The sequence below is a fragment of the Hylobates moloch genome, unplaced genomic scaffold (assembly GCF_009828535.3).
Source record: "Hylobates moloch isolate HMO894 unplaced genomic scaffold, HMol_V3 SCAFFOLD_17, whole genome shotgun sequence".
NCBI classification, from domain to species: Eukaryota; Metazoa; Chordata; class Mammalia; order Primates; family Hylobatidae; genus Hylobates; species Hylobates moloch.
This window is the reverse complement of record NW_026652292.1, coordinates 83,643,484-83,661,942: the sequence shown is the minus strand read 5'-3', so window position 1 is coordinate 83,661,942 and position 18,459 is coordinate 83,643,484. Positions and strand designations below refer to the sequence as shown.

At 45.9% G+C, this 18,459-nt stretch overlaps 1 protein-coding gene across 6 annotated transcripts in view; it reads left to right on the top strand.

Annotated features, from left to right (window-relative positions):
- The window catches only part of PIGG (phosphatidylinositol glycan anchor biosynthesis class G), a 40,733-nt gene extending 32,791 nt beyond the window's left edge, over positions 1–7,942 (top strand). For 2 of the 6 annotated variants that reach the window (XM_032135424.2, XM_058429972.1), the window contains 2 exons: positions 810–973; positions 6,023–7,942. In XM_032135424.2, the coding sequence (XP_031991315.1) occupies positions 810–973; positions 6,023–6,239 (381 nt within the window). In that variant the 3' untranslated portion in view covers positions 6,240–7,942. The remainder of the gene's footprint in view (positions 1–809; positions 974–6,022) is intronic. The other 4 variants (XM_032135423.2, XM_032135430.2, XM_032135427.2 and 1 more) reach the window with 2 other exon arrangements.
- Positions 7,943–18,459: the final 10,517 nt, after the last annotated feature.

Below are 18,459 nucleotides of genomic sequence, written 5' to 3'. Positions count from 1 at the left end.
TGGAGAGGTGGGGCCTAGGAGTGGAAGGGTGTGGTCTTGGAGTGGAGAGGCGGGGCCTGCGACCGGAGAGGCAGGGTCTCAGAAGACCCCTTTTTGGGATCCAGAATCACTAGGAGCAGGGTAAGCTGTGTGGCATCAGCGCTTGCATCCTGCAGGGAGTTACCTACCAGGGCTGGGCCAGGACTGGCCAGAACCTTGACAGATGAAGTTTGACCAGACGAAGTGAGTCCTCATGGTCTGATAGGTAAGCCAGATGTGAGTTACCAATTTGCACCAGGGGCTGTGCTCCCCCAGCAGCTGGCCTGCCCTCTACCATATAACCCACTGGCAGCACCTCACCATAGATGGGACCTGGCTGGGTGCCCGTTCTAGTCTTCAGCCCAACTACCCCTTTGGCTGGTCCCAGCAGCTGTGCCTCTCAGGGCCATATGTGCCCCCTCGGATGTGGGTCCTTGAGGGGAGGTTCATGTGCTTGTCTTAAGAAAAGTCGATGGTCTGGACAAAGGTCTTAGATGTGTCGCAGTCAGCCAGCCGGTCTGTGTGTGCGTCCTTCCTCAGAGGGGGCCCCAGCTTCTGCACGGTCAGCTCACGTGCCCCTCCGCAGCCTGGGCACTGCGGGCAGGGGGAGGGGGTGCCACCCAGGCAAGGCCAGCTCGGCAGTCTGAAGGAACGGCTGGGCAGCCACCTCTGACCACACGTGTGTCCGTGCTGGCGTGGTTATCTGGGCTGCCTACACGGTTCACGCTAACGTCATGGCTGTTGATGCCATGTGTTGTGAGGCCTGTGTCAGCTCCTCTCCTGTATTCCAGGGCAACTCCAATAACATTGCCACCGTGGACATCTCCGCAGGCTTCGTGGGCTTAGACACCTACGTGGAAATCCCAGCCGTGCTCCTGACAGCATTTGGGACGTACGCAGGGCCTGTGCTGTGGGCCAGCCACTTAGTGCACTTCCTGAGCTCAGAAACACACAGGTGAGGCACCTCTCTGCCGTCAGCACAGTTCTGGGGGCCGGCTGCCTGGTTTTAAGGGTCGTACTTTGTTCCAGATGCAAGGGGATCTAAGTTCCATGGGTCCAACAGTCTTTCTAACAGTTTTCTTTTCTTTAAATAAGGAAACGGTCCAAAGCTCAAGGGCCAGAAGCCGGCCTGAGGGGTCCGTGTAGGGCCAGGGTCGGGTCTGACGGGGCCTCGCTGGGCTCCCCAGGTCACACCAGCACATGGTTTCTAGAGACACAGGAAGGAAAATTCCTTTTCCCGCCACCCCTGGTTTTTCTGCTTGCTGGTGGCCAGATGGAGGGTGGGTCGTCCTTACCCTTTGGGGACATGAAGATAAAAGACGGCTCTCGGCCCCCGGAGACCCTGCTGGAGCACGCAGGACCCTGGAGAAGGCTCCTGGCCGGGGCTGTGCCTGTTCTGAGTCGTCCTTGAGTAGCTGGGGGCGTGTCCCTTCACACATACGCTGATGAGTTGAGTTGGAAAAACAAGGTAGGGGGCACAGGGAAGTTCGGAGACGTGAGCGCCGTCCCCTGTCGCTGAGAAGTCCCTTCAAGCCACGTCTGGCCTGCCCTCCATGCTCTCCTGCCTGGTCCGCTTCGTTCCCTCCAGTGAGCCTGAGGTCTCCTCTCCAAAACCCACCTGTCTCCTGGCAGCTTTGTGCAGAAGTTCCCCGGGGACCCCAGAACAAGGGTGCAGCCCCCCATCCACACGCCCGTCTCCTGGCAGCTTTGTGCAGACTCCCCCCCGGAGAACCCCAGATCAAGGATGCAGCCCCCTCCATCCACACGCCCGTCTCCTGGCGATTTTGTGCAGAAGTTCCCCCGGGGGACCCCAGATCAAGGGTGCAGCCCCCCATCCACACACCCGTCTCCTGGCAGCTTTGTGCAGAAGTTCCCCCGGGGGACCCTAGATCAAGGCTGCAGCTCCCCATCCACACGCCTGTGTTTTCTGCAGCGTTCCCACCGCCGCACACTCTCTGCTTCCTCATCGTATGTTTCTCTCTTGCTCCCCCAAGAAAGGAGGCTTCGTGAGGCAGGGGCTTCACCAGCTCTGTTCACCATAGCAGCCTCAGTGCCTGGTCTGGCGGAGTCAGGTGCTGAGTGGAGTGCGAGGGGTTGATTCTCTACCTCCCAACTTGGTCTGGCGGAGACCCCAGGGCCTGCAAATTTATTTGACTCACATGTGCCTGGTTTTCCCATCTGTAAAATGGGAGTTGCTGGGGGCTCAATGGGGGGCATTGGAAGCGTTCACAGCCTTGGAAGGGCTAGTGGCCCCTGCGGCATCTGCCAGAGTGCCCCGTGCTCCACGCTTGTCTCTGCTGCCAGCCACAGTCACGAATCGCCACAGTGCGTGTGCGTTTCTCCGTGTGCTGAAACCGCGCGCCGCGGCCCGGCCTCCTCCCAGGCAGGCGAGCGTCTGGGGCACTGACTGGACCAGCCCCCCGCACTTGCTGGATGGCTTTGGGCAGGTCAGCCAGAGCTTTGCATGTGTCCTGTGGTGACCGGAGGCCCCAGTCCTGCTGGGAGCCCCAGGGAGCGCGCTGTGACCTCTCCGCTGAGCGATGAGGCTGGAGGGCTCCTGCGTCTTCCCGTGACTGAACAGTCGCTCTCGCGGTGCTGACTGCTGAGCCCCCGTGCTAGCCCTCCCAGGACACTTGGGGGCTTCTCCTGCCGAGCTCCCGGTGACTCCACAGAGCATCTGCACGTTTCTGTGGCCCCGCTCCGCCCTCTGGCTTCTCCACAGCCTCCTTCGCCAGGTCATCCTCTCAGCTCCACCCAGGTCCTCTCCCCGCCTCACTCCCCTCCCAGACCAGCTCCTGAGACCCGGGCCACAGGGACCCCTGGCCTTGCCTCCAGGCCCAGATGCCCAACCCCCTGTCGACGTTCCACAGAGGTGTCCTCGGGCTGACAGGACATGCGGGCAGGGCCCACGCACCCAGGCACACACACCTGTGCCTGCCTTTGAGCTTTTCCCACCCTGAAAGGAGCCCCTCGCCGCTCACGTCCTGTGTTGAGGCTCTTATAGCATGAGTGCTTCTGAGCCAGAGGAACCGTCCACCATGGTGGAAGTGCTCACGCCCCGCAGACTCGGCGGGCCCGGGCTGGACCACTCAGTCGCTCACAGGTTTCCATTAAGGGGTCAGGGGAGCATTGGCCTTGCTTCAGCAGTGATGGGCGCGTGCCTTCCCACAGCTGACATGGAGCCTTTCCAAGGTGAGAATCGCCTCCTGGCCAGACTGCAAGCTTCCCGGGGACAAGAATGCCTGAGATTCACCTGTGTTTTCTTCAGGTGCCTGTGGACGCTTGACACGCCCACTTTGGGGCAGTCTGTGGACAGACCCCCGTAATTTACAGTCACCGCTGAGCTTGTCATCCCAGCAGAAAGCTGAGGCTCTGGGGGCGGAAGCCACCAACAGACCGGCCTGGGAGACACGCCCCGTGGCCAGGCTGTGTGGAGACGTCCTTCCAGACTTCGATTCTGCATAGAAACAAACGTCTGCCACGAGACCCCTGCTCGGCGCCTGCCTGTCAGCAGCTGCCCTGGGACGTCTCTCTCTGACTTGGTTTTGAGGCCAGCTGCGTGCTCACACTGGGCTTACAGAAACAGGAGACCCCGTCCTCGGCCGTCTGGGGTGGGCTGTCAGCACGTCGTGTGGTCAGGTGTCAGGACAAGCGGGCGTGAGCGTGTGGAGGTGCATCCGCCTCCGCCCTGGAGAACGGATGTGCTACAGCTGTGCGGGCGTGATCAAGCACCTGTTGGGTGGACGGCACACCTCTCAGTGGCCAGCTGGGGACTGAGGGCTGGAAGTACTTGCCCGGCTCCTCTCTGTGTAGGTTTGGTCATCGGCCTTGCAGCCGCCCTGGTGCTTGCAGATTGCAGTTTGATGGACCAGGCACTTTTCATCTCTTACATTGCCAGGCACGTTTGTATTTGGGAGGGAAAAAGACAAATATTAAGTGAGGTGAAAGCATTTTGATCAATTGGAGAGTATCATATGGTATTTTTCCTAGTCAAGGAGCATTTCTCCTTCATTTTATAGGGTTTTCTTCTTCCCTTTTAAAAGCTTAAAGCATCAAGTTTTACTTATGGTTTCTATTTTGTTTCAGTAGAGTAGGAAAACTATAACCAGGTCTAAATGGTAGACAGAGAAAATACGTTTCCATAAGGTCAAAAACGTGGCCTTGAATGGTCGGCAACCCTCTGTTCCGAGGGCTGGTACCCTGGGCTGCCTGCTCCCCTGCAGTGCAAATGGCTCTTTGCTGAGGTGGTGGGAACAGCAAGCCGCCATCTTCTAGAAGAGTAATGCTAAAAACTGTTAAACTGAAGTCAAGGTGGTGCCATGTCTAAGCCACAACTTCCCACGCACTGTCTGGGTAGGATGGGGCCACGGCCCACTTAGCCACGAAGCTTCCTGCCCAGTATGTTCACCTTTTCCCGGGTGTTGCTGTCACCAGGGGGTGTATTGAGGACACCTTGGGGTCCACCTCCCTGTGGGGTCCCCGGCCTGTGGGGCTGGATACCAAGTGGTGACCAGCGGTATGGGTTTGGGGGACCCGCCTAAGGAGCCAGGGTCTGGCAAGGAAAGCAATGAAAGGACCAGAGGCACCGGCCGCCCACCGGGAGATCCCATGATCTGAGTGTTTGACCGGAGCACATGGCAGGCTGAGGTGAAGGCGTGTTTGGAGAAGCCAGGAGGGAGAAGGGGCCCTCCAAGGCCTGAGATGGGGAGCCAATGAGGGGCTGAGGTGAGACTGTGGAGGAGTCAGAGACAGTCGCTGGGGGCATGAGGTACCGGGCACCTCCCGCCAGAGACAGCCCCGTCCTTGGCCCTTTGTGGCTGTTGACACCCTTTCCTGAGCAGTGAGCACTGAAGCAGGAGCCGCTTACAGAACACCCTCAAGTAACACCTGGTGGAGCTGCTGGGCCGACAGGACTGAGGAGCCCTTTACAGGACATGCAGCGGGGCCCACACACCCAGACACACACACGTGCCGACAGGACTGAGGATCTGGGGGCTGCCCCTGGGCTCTTTCTAACAGAACTTGATCAGAAGTCATGGATGAGGCATGAAAAGTGCCCAATAATGTAATTTATCATTTTTCAATAATCACAGACTCACAGAAAGTTGCTTTGAGGAAGAGATTTATGTAGTGTGTTGGTGGTTTGAAAACTAGGGGGGGTACATTAACGTACTTCGAGGGGTGGCTCTTATTCCGAGAATTTGCTCAACAAACCCCGCTGGGCCAGTGTCCCCAGACCAGACGCACTGACGTGGTCCTCCACACAACAGCAGGGAGAAAAGCTCAGAACTTGTATTTGTTTATTTGTGTCTCGCCCTTTTGTGATTTTGTATTCATCGTTTGTATTTTATAATGCATGTGATATAGTAGCACATGGATATATAATTTTTAAATAACTGCAAAGTCTGGGGGTGCGTTTTTCAGAGCTGTTTTACAGACGACAGCAGACAGTGGCTGAGCAGTTGGGGCTGCAGCTCATGTCCCCTTGGGCGCCTCCGTGCCTTGTGGAGACGCAGACCTCTGCCCACCCCAGACCAACCACATCCAGATTTCTGTTGGGGGGGGGGAGGCCTCCAGAGTGGCACTTCCAGCACATACTGTAGGTGATTTTTACATACAGTCAAGTTTTAGAAGCATTTCTAGAGAGCTCAAGGTGTGTGTATGGGGGGACATGGTGGCCCTCACCCATCCTTCTTCTGTTTACTCTGCTTCATTTTTCTTCATGAATTTGTCTCTTCCTGACATGTTACATATCTGGTTTCTCCTGCCTCCTTCACTAGAACACAGCCTCCAAGGGGGCAGGATGGGTTTTCCCGTCTCCAGGGCATCTGGAGAGGCACCTGTCCCAGCACCATAGTGACTGCATGTGTGTGCGCAAGAAGGAACACGGTGCCCTCTAGTCCAAGGGCAGGAGCTACTGGAGTCTTTTTGAAAGTAAAAGCGTTGTTACATGTGTGATATGTAAGTGGCATGTGCTAATACACATTTTCTTTCTTATTAACAGCGGTTCAGCACTGAGTCATGCTTGCTTCTGCTACGCACTGATTTGTTCTATTCCAGTTTCCACATATATCATTTTGGTGACATCTCTGCGTTATCATTTATTTATATGGAGTGTATTTTCTCCAAAACTTCTCTACGAGGGAATGCATCTGCTCATTACAGCTGCTGTCTGTGTATTCTTCACGGCAATGGATCAAACCAGACTCACACAGTCTTAGACTAAGCTAAACACTGGAAAAATAATACATGCTTAAAGTCTGCTGTTATTCTAAAATGAAAGATGTGAATTCAACAAAGTTGATGAATAACTCTAATTTCTTTGACTGCTGTACCTGAATTTAGACTAAGCAGTTAATAGTTTCATAAAAGATCACTTTAATATACAGTTTGTATCATATTTCCCCCATTGACAATCACTGTAGAAGCTTCTGAACTTTCAATTTCCTCTAAATAAGCTATGTGTGTTTAAATCAATGAATGAAAAGGTTCTGGACTTTGTTAGAGAGTCCAGGAGCTCTGTGGGAGGAGGCACCCAGATTACCTTAGGGAGCACTGAGCTCTTAGAATCCTACAAACCACTGAGGGCCTCAAGGAGCCTTGGTTTATGAGGGTTACATATATCAGTGTTGATGGCATTTGAGATGAAAACTAAGATAAAAAAGGTATTTACTTATAAAGAATCTATTGCATATTAATATAACATTTGAAGGAAAAGTAACTATATTTTCCAAAACAAAAAAATTCAGTGAGACCCAGCACTTTGGGAGGCCAGAGTGGGGGAATCACTTGAGCCCAGGTGTTTGAGATCAGCCTGGGAAACATAGTGAGACCCTCATCTCTCCAAAAACTTCAAAAATTAGCTGGGCGTGATGGCACACACCTGTGGTCCCAGCTACTCAGGTGGCTGAGGAAAGAGTATTGTTTCAGTTCAGAAGTTCAAGGCTGCAGTGAGCCATGATTGCACCACTGTACTCCAGCCAGGACAACAGAGTGAGACTCTGTCTTTAAAATAAAAAAAAATGTTTAATGAGAAAAGTGATACTGTTTTACATTTTTACAAACGTCTTTAATGCCTGGCCTAATTGAAGGTAGTTGGATTCTGTGTTCGACCTGTTGTGATATGTGTGTTTGGTTAAAATATAAGAAGAAAATTGGCTGGGCACAGTGGCTCACGCCTGTAATGTCAGCACTTCGGGAGGCTGAGTGGGGGCAGATCACCTGAGGTCAGGAGTTCAAGACCAGCCTGGCCAACATGGTGAAACCCGCCTCTCTACAAAAATACAAAAATTAGCTAGGCATGATGACAGGTGCCTGTAATCCCAGCTACTCGGGAGGCTGAGGTGGAAGAATCGCTTGAACTGGGGAGGTGAAGGTTGCAGTGAGACAAGATCGTGCCATTGCACTCCAGCCTGGGTGAGAGAGTGAGACTCCATCTCAAAAAGTAATAATTATATGTATATGAAGAAAATCTAGCCTCAGATCAGTAGTTGCAAAGAAGAGGAATATTTTAATGTCCTTTTTCTGATTATTGTGGATGTTCTTTTTTGATACCAACACCAAATCTTTTTTGATGCCAACACCAAAACTCAACAAATGTTAGTTTGCTGAAGGTTAGTTGGACAAAAAGAAAAGAAACGAGTGCATATAAAAACTGGTGAAATGCTACAGAGGGCTGTATTCAAATTAATAGAATTGTGCCCACATCATTTTCCTGGTTTTTATCTGGTTGTGTAAGATACCATCATTGGGGGGAGCTGGGTGAAGGATACATAGAACTCTCTATACTATTTTTGCAACTTCTTGTGAGTCTTCAACTATTTCAAAATAAAAATTATTTTGAAAAAGAAAAGGTTAGCTGCCATGTGGAATCTGAAAATCGTATCAATGAACTTTCATGTCCTGATGCATTACAACACATTGACCTGTCTTGCACCCTGAATGGAATTTTTACCCAGATGTGATTCTTAACATCTGCGTTGTTGTTTGGAAAATAACAGTTCACTGGATGATAGAAATTTCCAAATGTTTTTCATTATTCCATACCAAAATCACATATTTATATCACAACCAAGCTCATCAGAAAAGTCTTTAAAGAGTGAATGGTGGCTCACACTTGTAATCCCAGCACTTTGGGAGGTTGGGGAAGCAGGAGGATCGCTTGAAGCCTGGAGTTTGCGACCAGCCTGGGCAATGTAGTGAGACCCTATCTCTAAAAAAAAATTCGAAAATTAGCCAGGTGCAGTGGTATGTGCCTGTAGCCCCAACTACTCAGGAGGCTGAGGCAGGAGGACCACTTGAGCCCAAGAGTTCAAGGCTGCAGTGAGTTAGCATTGCACCACTGCACTCCAGCCTGGGCAACAGAGCCAGGGCCCATCTCTAAAAAAATGAAAATGTGAAGAAAAAAAATCTCACCATTCAGAAGAAACAGTCACTAACAGTTAGTGAATACAGTTCACTACATGGAAGAAGCAGGGAGGATGCATAGATGCGTATATGAAAATCATACTATATAAATATTTTATATAAACATATATACAAATAATATATATAAATATTATATATAACTTTAATCCAAAGTAGTTATATAATTTTTTAACAGGAAAAGTGAAACCAAAGAAAAGGCTGAATTTTGAATAAATGTTTCTTCAAGAAATATACAATATTCTTATAAAATTAAAATTAATTTCTTATAACAGCTATTAAGAGAGCTGGTAGCTAACAAAGAGAAAGGGCAGCTTCTCAGGCAGAGGATACACAAAGCCTTGTTTCAATATGGAAGGCTGATTGTCAACATCAAAGGAAGAGTTTCTGCCTCTTCATACCTGTAACTATGGAATATTGATAGGACAATTCAATGACAAGATCGATACTGTTTTAAAGTATTGTTTATGCTATACTTTAACTGATTTATGCTCAGTGGAGACCTGTGACCAAGTGGATTTTTTTTGTAACACCAATAACTTGATCAACTTTGACAATACAGTCATAAGATGTTTGGAGGGAAAACACTAGAGGGATCATTACATGGTAAAGTGATTTTTCATCCATTCAGCCACTCTATGTCTTGATTGGAGAGTTTAATCCATTTACATTCATTATTGTTATTTATAAATAAGGACTTACTCTTGCCATATTACTTGTTTTTTGGCTGTTTTGTGACCTTCTTTCTTGCCTTCCTGTCGTCCTTTAGTGAAGGCGATTTTCTCTGCTGATATGATTTAGTTTCTCACTTTTATTTTTTGTGTATCCACTGTATGTTTTCTGATTTGAGGCTACCATGAGGCTTGCAGATACTATCTTATAACCCATTATTTTAAGCTGGTAACAAGTTAACACTGTTTGCATAAACACACAAAAAGAAAACTAATATAAAACTCTAGTTTTTATTAGTCCCCTTAACTAACTTAATTAAAAAGAACCAAGCAGAAATTCTGGAACTGCATTTGTCCCCCTGCTTTTTAGCTTTTTGTTGTTTCTATTTATATGTTAATTGTACTGTCTATGTCTTGAAAAATTATGTTTTATTGGTTCATTGTTTAGTCTTTCTACTTAGGATAAGGGTATTACACACCACAGTTAGAGTGTTACGATATTCTGTATTTTTCTACATATTTACTATCACCAGTGAGTTTTGTACCTTCAAAGTGATCACTTATTGCTTGACACCCTTTTCTTTCTGACTGAAATATTGCCTTCAGCATTTCTTGTAGTACAGGTCTAGTGTTGATGAAATCCCTCAGCTTTTGTCCGGGAAAGTTTATTTTTCCTCCATGTTTGAAGGATATTTTCACCAGATACACTATTCTAGGGTAAAACTTTTTTTCTTTCAGCACTTTAAGTATGTCATGCCACTCTCCTGGTCTGTAAGGTTTCCACGGAAAAGTCTGCTACCAGACATACTGGATTTCCATTATAGGATATTCGTTTCTTTTGTCTTGCTGCTTTTAGGATGCTTTCTTTATCCTTGATCTTTGGGAGTTTGATTATTAAATGCCTTGAGGTCGTGTTCTTTGGGTTAAATCTGCTTGGTGTTCTATAGCCTGCTGGTACTTGGATATTGATATCTTTCTCCATGTTTGAGAAGTTCTCTTTTATTATCCCTTTGAATAAACTTTCTACCCCTGTCTGTACCTCCTCTTAAAGGCCAATAACTCAGATTTGCCCATTTGAGACTATTTTCTAGACCCTGTAGACATGCTTCATTTTTTTTTATTCTTTTTTCTTTTGTCTCCTCTGACCATGTATTTTCAAATAGCCTGTCTTCAAGTTTATTAATTCTTCCTTCTCCTTGATCAGGTCTGCTATTAAAGGACTCTGATGCATTCTTCAGTATGCCAGTTGCAGTTCTGAGCTCCTGCTTGAATCTTTTTAATTATTTCAATCTCTGTATTAAATTGATCTGATAGAATGCTGAATTCCTTCTCTGTGTCATCTTAAATTCGTTGAGTTTCCTCAGCTATTTTGAATTCTTTGTCCAGAAGGTGACATATCTCGTTTCTCCATGATTGCTTCCTGGTGCCTTATTTAGGTCATTTGGTGAGATCATGTTTTCCTGGATGGTACTGATATTAGTAAAGACCACAGTTACTTTTGCACTAACCTAGTAGATGTTCTTCAGCGTCTGGGCATTGAAGAGGTAGACATTTATTATAGCCTTCACTGTCTGAGCTTGTTTGTACCCCCCCTTTGGAAGGCTTTCCAGGTATCTGAAGGGACTTGGTGTTGTGATCTATGCTCTGTCTGCCTTAGGGAGCACCCCAAGCCCAGTAACACTGTGGTTCTTGAAGACTCGTTAAGGCATCACCTTGATGGTCTTGAATAAGATCCAGGAGAACTCTCTGGATTACCCGGCAGAAGCTCTTGTTTTCTTCCCTTACTTTCTCCCAAACAAATGGGGTCTGTCTGTTCTGAGCCACCTAAAGCTGGGGTGGAGTGACACAAGCACCTCTGTGGCCACATCACTGACTGCACTGGGTCAGACCTGAAGCCAGCACAGCACTGGGTCTGTAACCACTTCCTGGCTGCTGCCTATGTTCACTCAACGCCCTGGGGCTCTGCCATCTGCAGTTGGCAAAGCCAGCCAGGCCTGCGTCTTTCTCCTCAGGGTGGCAAGTTCCCCCAGACCCTGGATGGTCCAGAGGTGCTGTCGGGAACTAGGATCAAAAATGTTGGAAGCCTACCTGGTGTTCTATTGTACTGCAGCTGATCTGGCAGTGAACGACAAGACACAGTTCTCCCCACTCTTTCCTCCCCCTTCCAAAAGCAGGGGAGCCTCACCCCTTAGCCACCACCGCCACAGGCCCTGGGGAGTACCGCCAGACCACCACTCATGTTCCCTTACGGCCTGAGGGCTCTTCAGTCAGCTTGTGGTGAATGCTGCCTGGCCTGGGACTCACCCTTCAAGGCAGGGGGCTCCATTCTGGCCCAGGGCAGGTCCAGAGATGCTGTCCAAGAGTCAAGTTCTGGAATAAGGGACCCCGAGAGCCCACCTGGTGCTCTGCCCCTCTGTGGTGGTGCTGCTACCTAAAGTGCAAGACAAGGTCCTCTTTGCTTTTCCCTCCACTTTTCTCAAGCAGAAGGAGTTTTGCCTGCAGCACAGGTGGGAATGTGCTGAGTGTCACCTGAAGCCAGCAATTCTGAGGCTCACCAAGGCCCTCAGTGTAGTACCTGGGTGTCGCTGCTGGTTATTCAGGGCCCAAGGGCTCTTCAGTTAGCAGTTGATGAATGCTGCCAGGACTGGGTCTTTCCCTTAAGTGAAATGGGTTCCCTTCTCACCCAGGATGTGTCTAGAAATGTCATCCAGGAGCTAGATCCTGGAACAGGGCCTCACAAATCTGACCGGTGCCCTGTCCTGCTATGGCTGAGCTGGTATCTGAGATGCGAAGACAATGTCCTCCCCACTCTTCCCTCTTCTCTCATCAAGCAGAAGGAAGGAGGCTCTTTTGGAGCTTCCAGCTGTGCAGCCTGGGATTAGGGGAGGGGTGATGCCAGCACTTCCTTGGCTACCCCAGCTCGTTTCTCCGTAAGTCGCATGCCCCTCAGTCCACTATCTGTGGGCCCAGTTCAGCACTAAGATTCACCTATGAGTTGCAGTCTTTATGGCCTAGACTGCCTTTCAAATTTCTTTACAAACCCTAGCACTTTAGCTCTTGCTGCTAAAGGTTTGCAGGAACTCAAGTTCCCAACCACTGTGATCAGCGATCCCCTCTGGCTAGGGCTGGCTTAAATGCTCCCTCTGTGGGCAGGTGTCAGCTGAGCTTGGTCTGGCACTGAGTTCTATGTCTCTCAACTGCTGTGTTCTCCTCCCCCAGTGCCCACAGACTGCACCACGCCTCCCCTGCTGGGGTGGGGACGGGTGGCGTCTGCAATTCAGGACTGTTTTCTCTATCTCTTCAGTGCCTCTTTCAGCCATACGGAGTTAAGACCAGGTACTATGAGGGCTCACCTGATTTTTGGTTCTCATGAAGGTGTTTTTTCTGTGTAGATAGTTGTTAGATTGGTGTCCTTGTAGGGGTGGGGGTGGGGGATCGGTAGCGCTGTCTGTTCTGCCATCTTGCTCTGCGTCCCCATGATGAAAGTAAACATAGTTCCCATATTTCCAAGTTTGGGGGTTCCCCACCCAAACATCACCCTCCAACTTTCACAGGACCACAAACAGACATTCATATAAATAAACACACGGCAATACGCAGGAACAAAATACTGAGCCACTGGGAGTCCCAGCACAGTGGCTGTGGTGCCTGTTTTCAAATGCTCATCAGACAACTCAGTGGTGTCCCATTCAACTATTTCCTCTCCCCTTCGTGAAAATCAGTGTCTTCCATGGAAAATTACAGATTGAATTGAATAGTTGGTTTTTGATGTGATAAATTTTCTGATACTGACTATAAAGCTCATTATAGGAAAAGTGCTTGGAGAAGACATTCAGATGATATATTTCTTTGGATCAGGCATGTCGATACTTATGTAAACTTAACAACGATCATTGAATAAAGTAGAACTGCAGATTATTTTTTAGAGAATGAGAAACTTTTTAAATATCTTTGAGCATCAAAGTTATGCAGATAGTGACTGGTAGAGCCCAGATTTCAACCCGGATGTCCTATTTCACACCCCTCCACGCTTTCTCTAGGATGTGCTGCTGTTCACTGTTTTTTTTGCAGTCTCACTCTGTTGCCCAGGCTAAAGTGCGTGGTGCAATCTTGGCTCACTGCAGCCTCGACCTCCTGGGGCTCAAATGATTCTTTCACTTCAGTCTCCTGAGTAGCTCGGATTACAGGCTCACACCACCACACCCAGCTAAATTTTTTTTTTTTTTTTTTAAATAGAGATGAGGTTTCACCATGTTGCCCAGACTTGTCTTGAACCCCTGGGCTCAGGCCATCTGCCTGCCTCGGCCTCCGAAAGTGCTGGAATTACAGACGTGAGCCACCGCACCCGGCCCATTCACTTTTTTCCAATCACAACCAAAAGCCCTTTACATCTAAAGCACCCAGATAGTCTCAAATTTTATCACATTTCCAATTATAGGTATTTGTTTGTTTAGAAAAGGAAGTTGACTATTAAAATTCTAATGATAAAGAAATGATAATTATTCAGTTAGGAAATATTATAAGGTCACTATAAATCGCATTTGGTACATGCTGATATAATGAATTATAATCTTGTTTGGAAAGAACTCAATGCACGAATCCTCATATAATGAAATGGCTATTTGTCTTTGCAACACCAGAATCAAAGACTTGAGAATTTATTTTTCCTCCTATTATTCAAGAAATATTACAAAATGCACTTTCATTATCATTAGGATATACTTAAACTACTGGGTGTTACAAGATCTAATCTCTGGGACAATATCTGCATTAAAGACTCTGTCAGCTCAACCCCTTCTATGCAAATAATAACAAAATATATAACTAAATGATCTTTTTTTTTTTTTTTTTTTGGAGACAGAGTCTCGCTCTGTTGCCCAGGCTGGAGTCCAGTGGTGCAATCTCGGCTCACTGCAAACCTCCACCTCCCAGGTTCAAGTGATTCTTTTGCCTCAGCCTCCCGAGTAGCTGGGACTACAGGCGCATGTCACCACACCCAGCTAATTTTTGTATTTTTAATAGAGACGGGGTTTCACCATATTGGCCAGGCTGGTCTCGAACTCCTGACCTCGTGATCAGCCTGCCTCAGCCTCCCAAAGTGTTGGGATTACAGGCGTGAGCCACTGCACCCCAGCCAACTAAATGATCTTTAAGATGCCAATAAGAGCTTTCCCTGCTATACACACACACACACACACACACACACACACACACACACAGAGTTAAAAAACTGGAGTAATGTTGATTTCAAAAATTACTCTTTCTTACTTTAATTTATATCGATTGACTCCCTGCTATAAAAGATGACAGTTATCACACATTCTTCATTCCCCCACTTTCCAAATTTTCTGTAGAGTTATAATTTGTAAAGTAGTATATTTTGTCCTGTAATTTACACAATTGGTCAGTTTTGATTCTGTAATAAACGATTCACTGCTCACCCCTAGTCCTTTTCCCCGGCGAAATTCCTATTAACACAATTTGCAGGATGGATTTTATTGTCTAGTAATTCTTTCAAGAAGCATTCAAGGATGTTGGACTCCTACACATTTGCGTCTCTGTATTGTCAGTCGGCTGTCTTCATGGTTTGCTGTAGGATTCTCGTGCAGCAGTTTCTTCCCTCAAGACATGATAGAAATTGCCGTGCCTTGATGTTACCTGAGGTTGGGCCCGATCTAAAACCAAACTGATTTTCTCCTCTTGTGCTTAACTTGCTTTTCCTGGTACTTTCTTTCTTTTTTTCTCCTTCCCTCTTTCCTTTCTACCTTCCTTCCTCCCTTCTATTTTTTTGCCTTTGTCTTTTTTTGAGTTTACCTTTCCTTTTCATTGTCCTCTATATAGTTCATGATTTTCTTTCCTTCCAAAAGTTTTCTAGGAGATTGTTTCTTAATGTACAAATACTTAATGTTTACTTTACAAATATTCAAGATTTTTTTTTTTGAGACAGGTTTTGCTGTGTCACCCAGGCTGGAGTGCAGTGGTGTGGTCGGCTCCTTGAAGCCTCAGCCTCCTGGTCTCAAGCAATCCTCCCACCTCCCAGCCTTCCAAGTAGCTGGGACTACAAGCGCACGCCACCACACCTGGCTAATTTTTTTTTTTTTTTTTTTTTTTTGTATATACAAGGTTTCACCATGTTGCCCAGGCTGGTGTCGAACTGCTGGGCTTAAGTGATCCGCCTGCCTTGGCCTCACAAAGTGCTGGGATTATAGGCATGAACTACCACCCCTGAGCCAAATATTTAAGATTTTTATCACTTTCTAAATTTTTTTCTATTTACAAGACATCTCCCACTTACCATCAGTAATTCATTCTGAAAATCCACTGTTTCATGCTGAAATGTCAGTGGGGGATCTATTTCCCATTGTCTTCAATGGAAAATTATGATAATGCCTTTGCCTTATATATCCTACGCAGGCTCCCAGTTTCCTGAAAGGTAACTGAGCAGTGAGATACCCACATGGAAGGAACACGACATCACGTTAGGGTGCAAACTGCTTAAAACATCACTTCCAGGTCACTAAACAGTGAATATGCCTATGACATCATTGCTCTGTGTCTGCCAGCGGGGGCCGGGCATCCCCACAGCACCAGCACCTCCCACAGTGTCTACAGAGATTCAGATGTGTTGACAATTATATTTGGAACGCAACAAGGGATATTTCCCACATATTGTTATGTTAAGGTTGGTACTTATTAAGTTTTAAGGATATAAATTAAATTTTCTATAGAAAGAAGCCTGGGAAATGTTGCATAGAGAGGTGCATATAGCCTAAGAATTTAGGTATTAAAAATAAAAAAGCATTATCCTAGGAAAAAATTAACCAGGAGACATTCTTAAAGGGCATACGTGTATTTATCCTTTTTTTAAAGAGTTATATCTTGGAAATGTTTGAAGTATATACAAAGTAAACAGAGTAGTGTGATGAGACCCTGGCACCCGTTACTCACCTTCAGCAATCAACACATGGACATTCTTGTATCATCTTTGACTCCCTGCCTCCCAGTCAATTATTTCTTTTACAGTTTTTAGTTTTTGAGGTAAAATTTATATACACTGAAATGCAAAAAGCAAACCCAGACAATTTCAACCAGTGGATACATCCATGTAATTCATACCTCTCCTAAGGTGTAGAATATTTCGCTCTTCCAGAAAATTCCATCATGGTCTTTCCCAGAGACAACCACTGTTTTAATTACATTACAGATGCTCCATGACTTACAGTGGGGTTATGTTCCAATACACCCATTGTCAGTTGAAAATATCCTAAGTTGAAAATGCATTTAACCCACCTAACCTACCAAACATAGCTTAGCCTCGCCTACCTTAAACATTCTCAGAACACTTACATTAGCCTACAGTTGGACAAAATTAACACAAAGCCTATTTTATAACAAAGTGTTGACACTAGTTGGAAAGAAAAATTTTTAAGTGTCGAATACTGTACTGAAAGTGAAAAAGTATGGTCGCGTGAGTACAGTTACTACTGAATGCATGTCACCTTTGCACCGTCATAAAGTCGAAAAATTAAGTCAGCCATCACAAGTTGGGGACCGTCTGTACTTTTACCTATTCTAGAACTTCAGTTAAGTGAATTCATGCAGACAATGTGTACTCTTCCTCTTCTAGCTTCTTTCACTCGGGATAGCGTCTGTGGGTTCACCATGTGAGGTGAATCTAATTCCATTCCTTTCGAGAGCTAAGTGAGACTCCATTGTGTGACACACCACGACTTGTTTATTCATTCTGCTGCTCGTTAGCATTTGGATTCTCTCCAGTTTTTTGGCTGTTAGGAATAAAGCCGCTGTGAATTTTCTTATACACATCTTGTTGTGGACATATGTTTTCCCATTTCTTGGAAGAATCTCTGGGACTGGGATGCTAGGTCATGTAGTAAATGTATGCCCAGATTCTGAGAGCACTGCCAAGCGCCTTTCCAAAGCAGGTTTGCCGGCCTATATTCACAGCAGGCTGTGGAAGTTCTCAGTGCCGACGTCACAGCCAACATTGCGTCTTTTTAATTTTATTCATTTTGACGGGTGCATAATGTTATCTCATGGTTTTTATTTGCATTTTTCTGATGACTAATGACATTGAGAACTTTTTTGTGTGTGCTTATTGTCCATTTGTACATCTTTTTCTGTGAAGTGTCTATTCAAGTTTTTTAACCATTTTAAAGGTTGGCTTCTTGATCTTTTCCTTGCTGAGTAATGAAAGTTCTTTATACATTCAGAATACAAGTTCTTCATCAGAGGTTTTTTTGTGAATGTTTCTCCCCAATCTATTGCTTGTGTATTCCTTTCTAAAATGATGTCTTTTGATGAACAGAGGTTTTCCTTTGGATTAAAGCTAATGTATCTGTTATTTCTCGTGTGGTTATTGCCTTCTGTGTCTTATCTAAGAAATCTTTGTTCAGGTCACAAAGATATTCTCATGATTTTTTTCTAAAATTTTTACAGTTTTAGCTTTTATATTTAGGTTTGTGATGCATCTAAAAATAATTTTTGTGTATAATGTGGTACGGATGTTCAGTTTCTTTTTTTTCTTTCTTCCTTTCCTCACCCACCTCTCACTGTAATGCAGATAGCCATCCATTTCAGCACTACTAGTTGAAAACACTTTTCTTTCCTCATTGAATTATTCTGGCTTCTTTGTCAAAAATCAATTGATGGAAAAAGTGTGGGGTCTATTTCTGGACTCTCTGGTATGTTCCAGGAATCTTTTTGTCTCTTCTTATGCCAGAACCAGACCATTTGGATTCCTGTGGCTTTGGATTGTCTTGAAGTTAGATAGTGAAGTCCTCTAGCCGTAGTCTTCTTTTTCAAGATTGTTTCAACTTTTCTAGGTTCTTTGAGTTTTCATGTAAATTTTACACTCAGCTTATCCATTTCTATTTTTAAAAACATGCTGGATTGTGAGTGGGGTTGCATTAAACCTACAGATAAACTTGGAGAAAACAAGGCACTTAATCTGGAGTCTTCCAATCCATGAACACAATTTATTTATCTGGTTGTGGGGTTTTTGGTAATTTATCTCAATAATGTTTTATAGTTTTCAGTCCTAAGATTTGCAAGTCCTGTGTTAAATTTGTTACTGGTATTGTTTCTGTTATTTTTTGATGGTGTTTTAAATGCAGTTATCTCTTATTTTCCGGTAGTTTGTTGACAGAATATAAAAACGCAATTGATTTTTGTGTATGTTGGCCTTGTATCCTGAGACCTTGCTAAACTCATAGTTTCGCTGATAGTTTTGATGATTTTTTAGGATTTTCTACATAAACAATCATGTCATCTATGAATAGGCAGTTTCACTCCTTCCTTTTCAATCTTTATGCCTTTTGTTTATTTT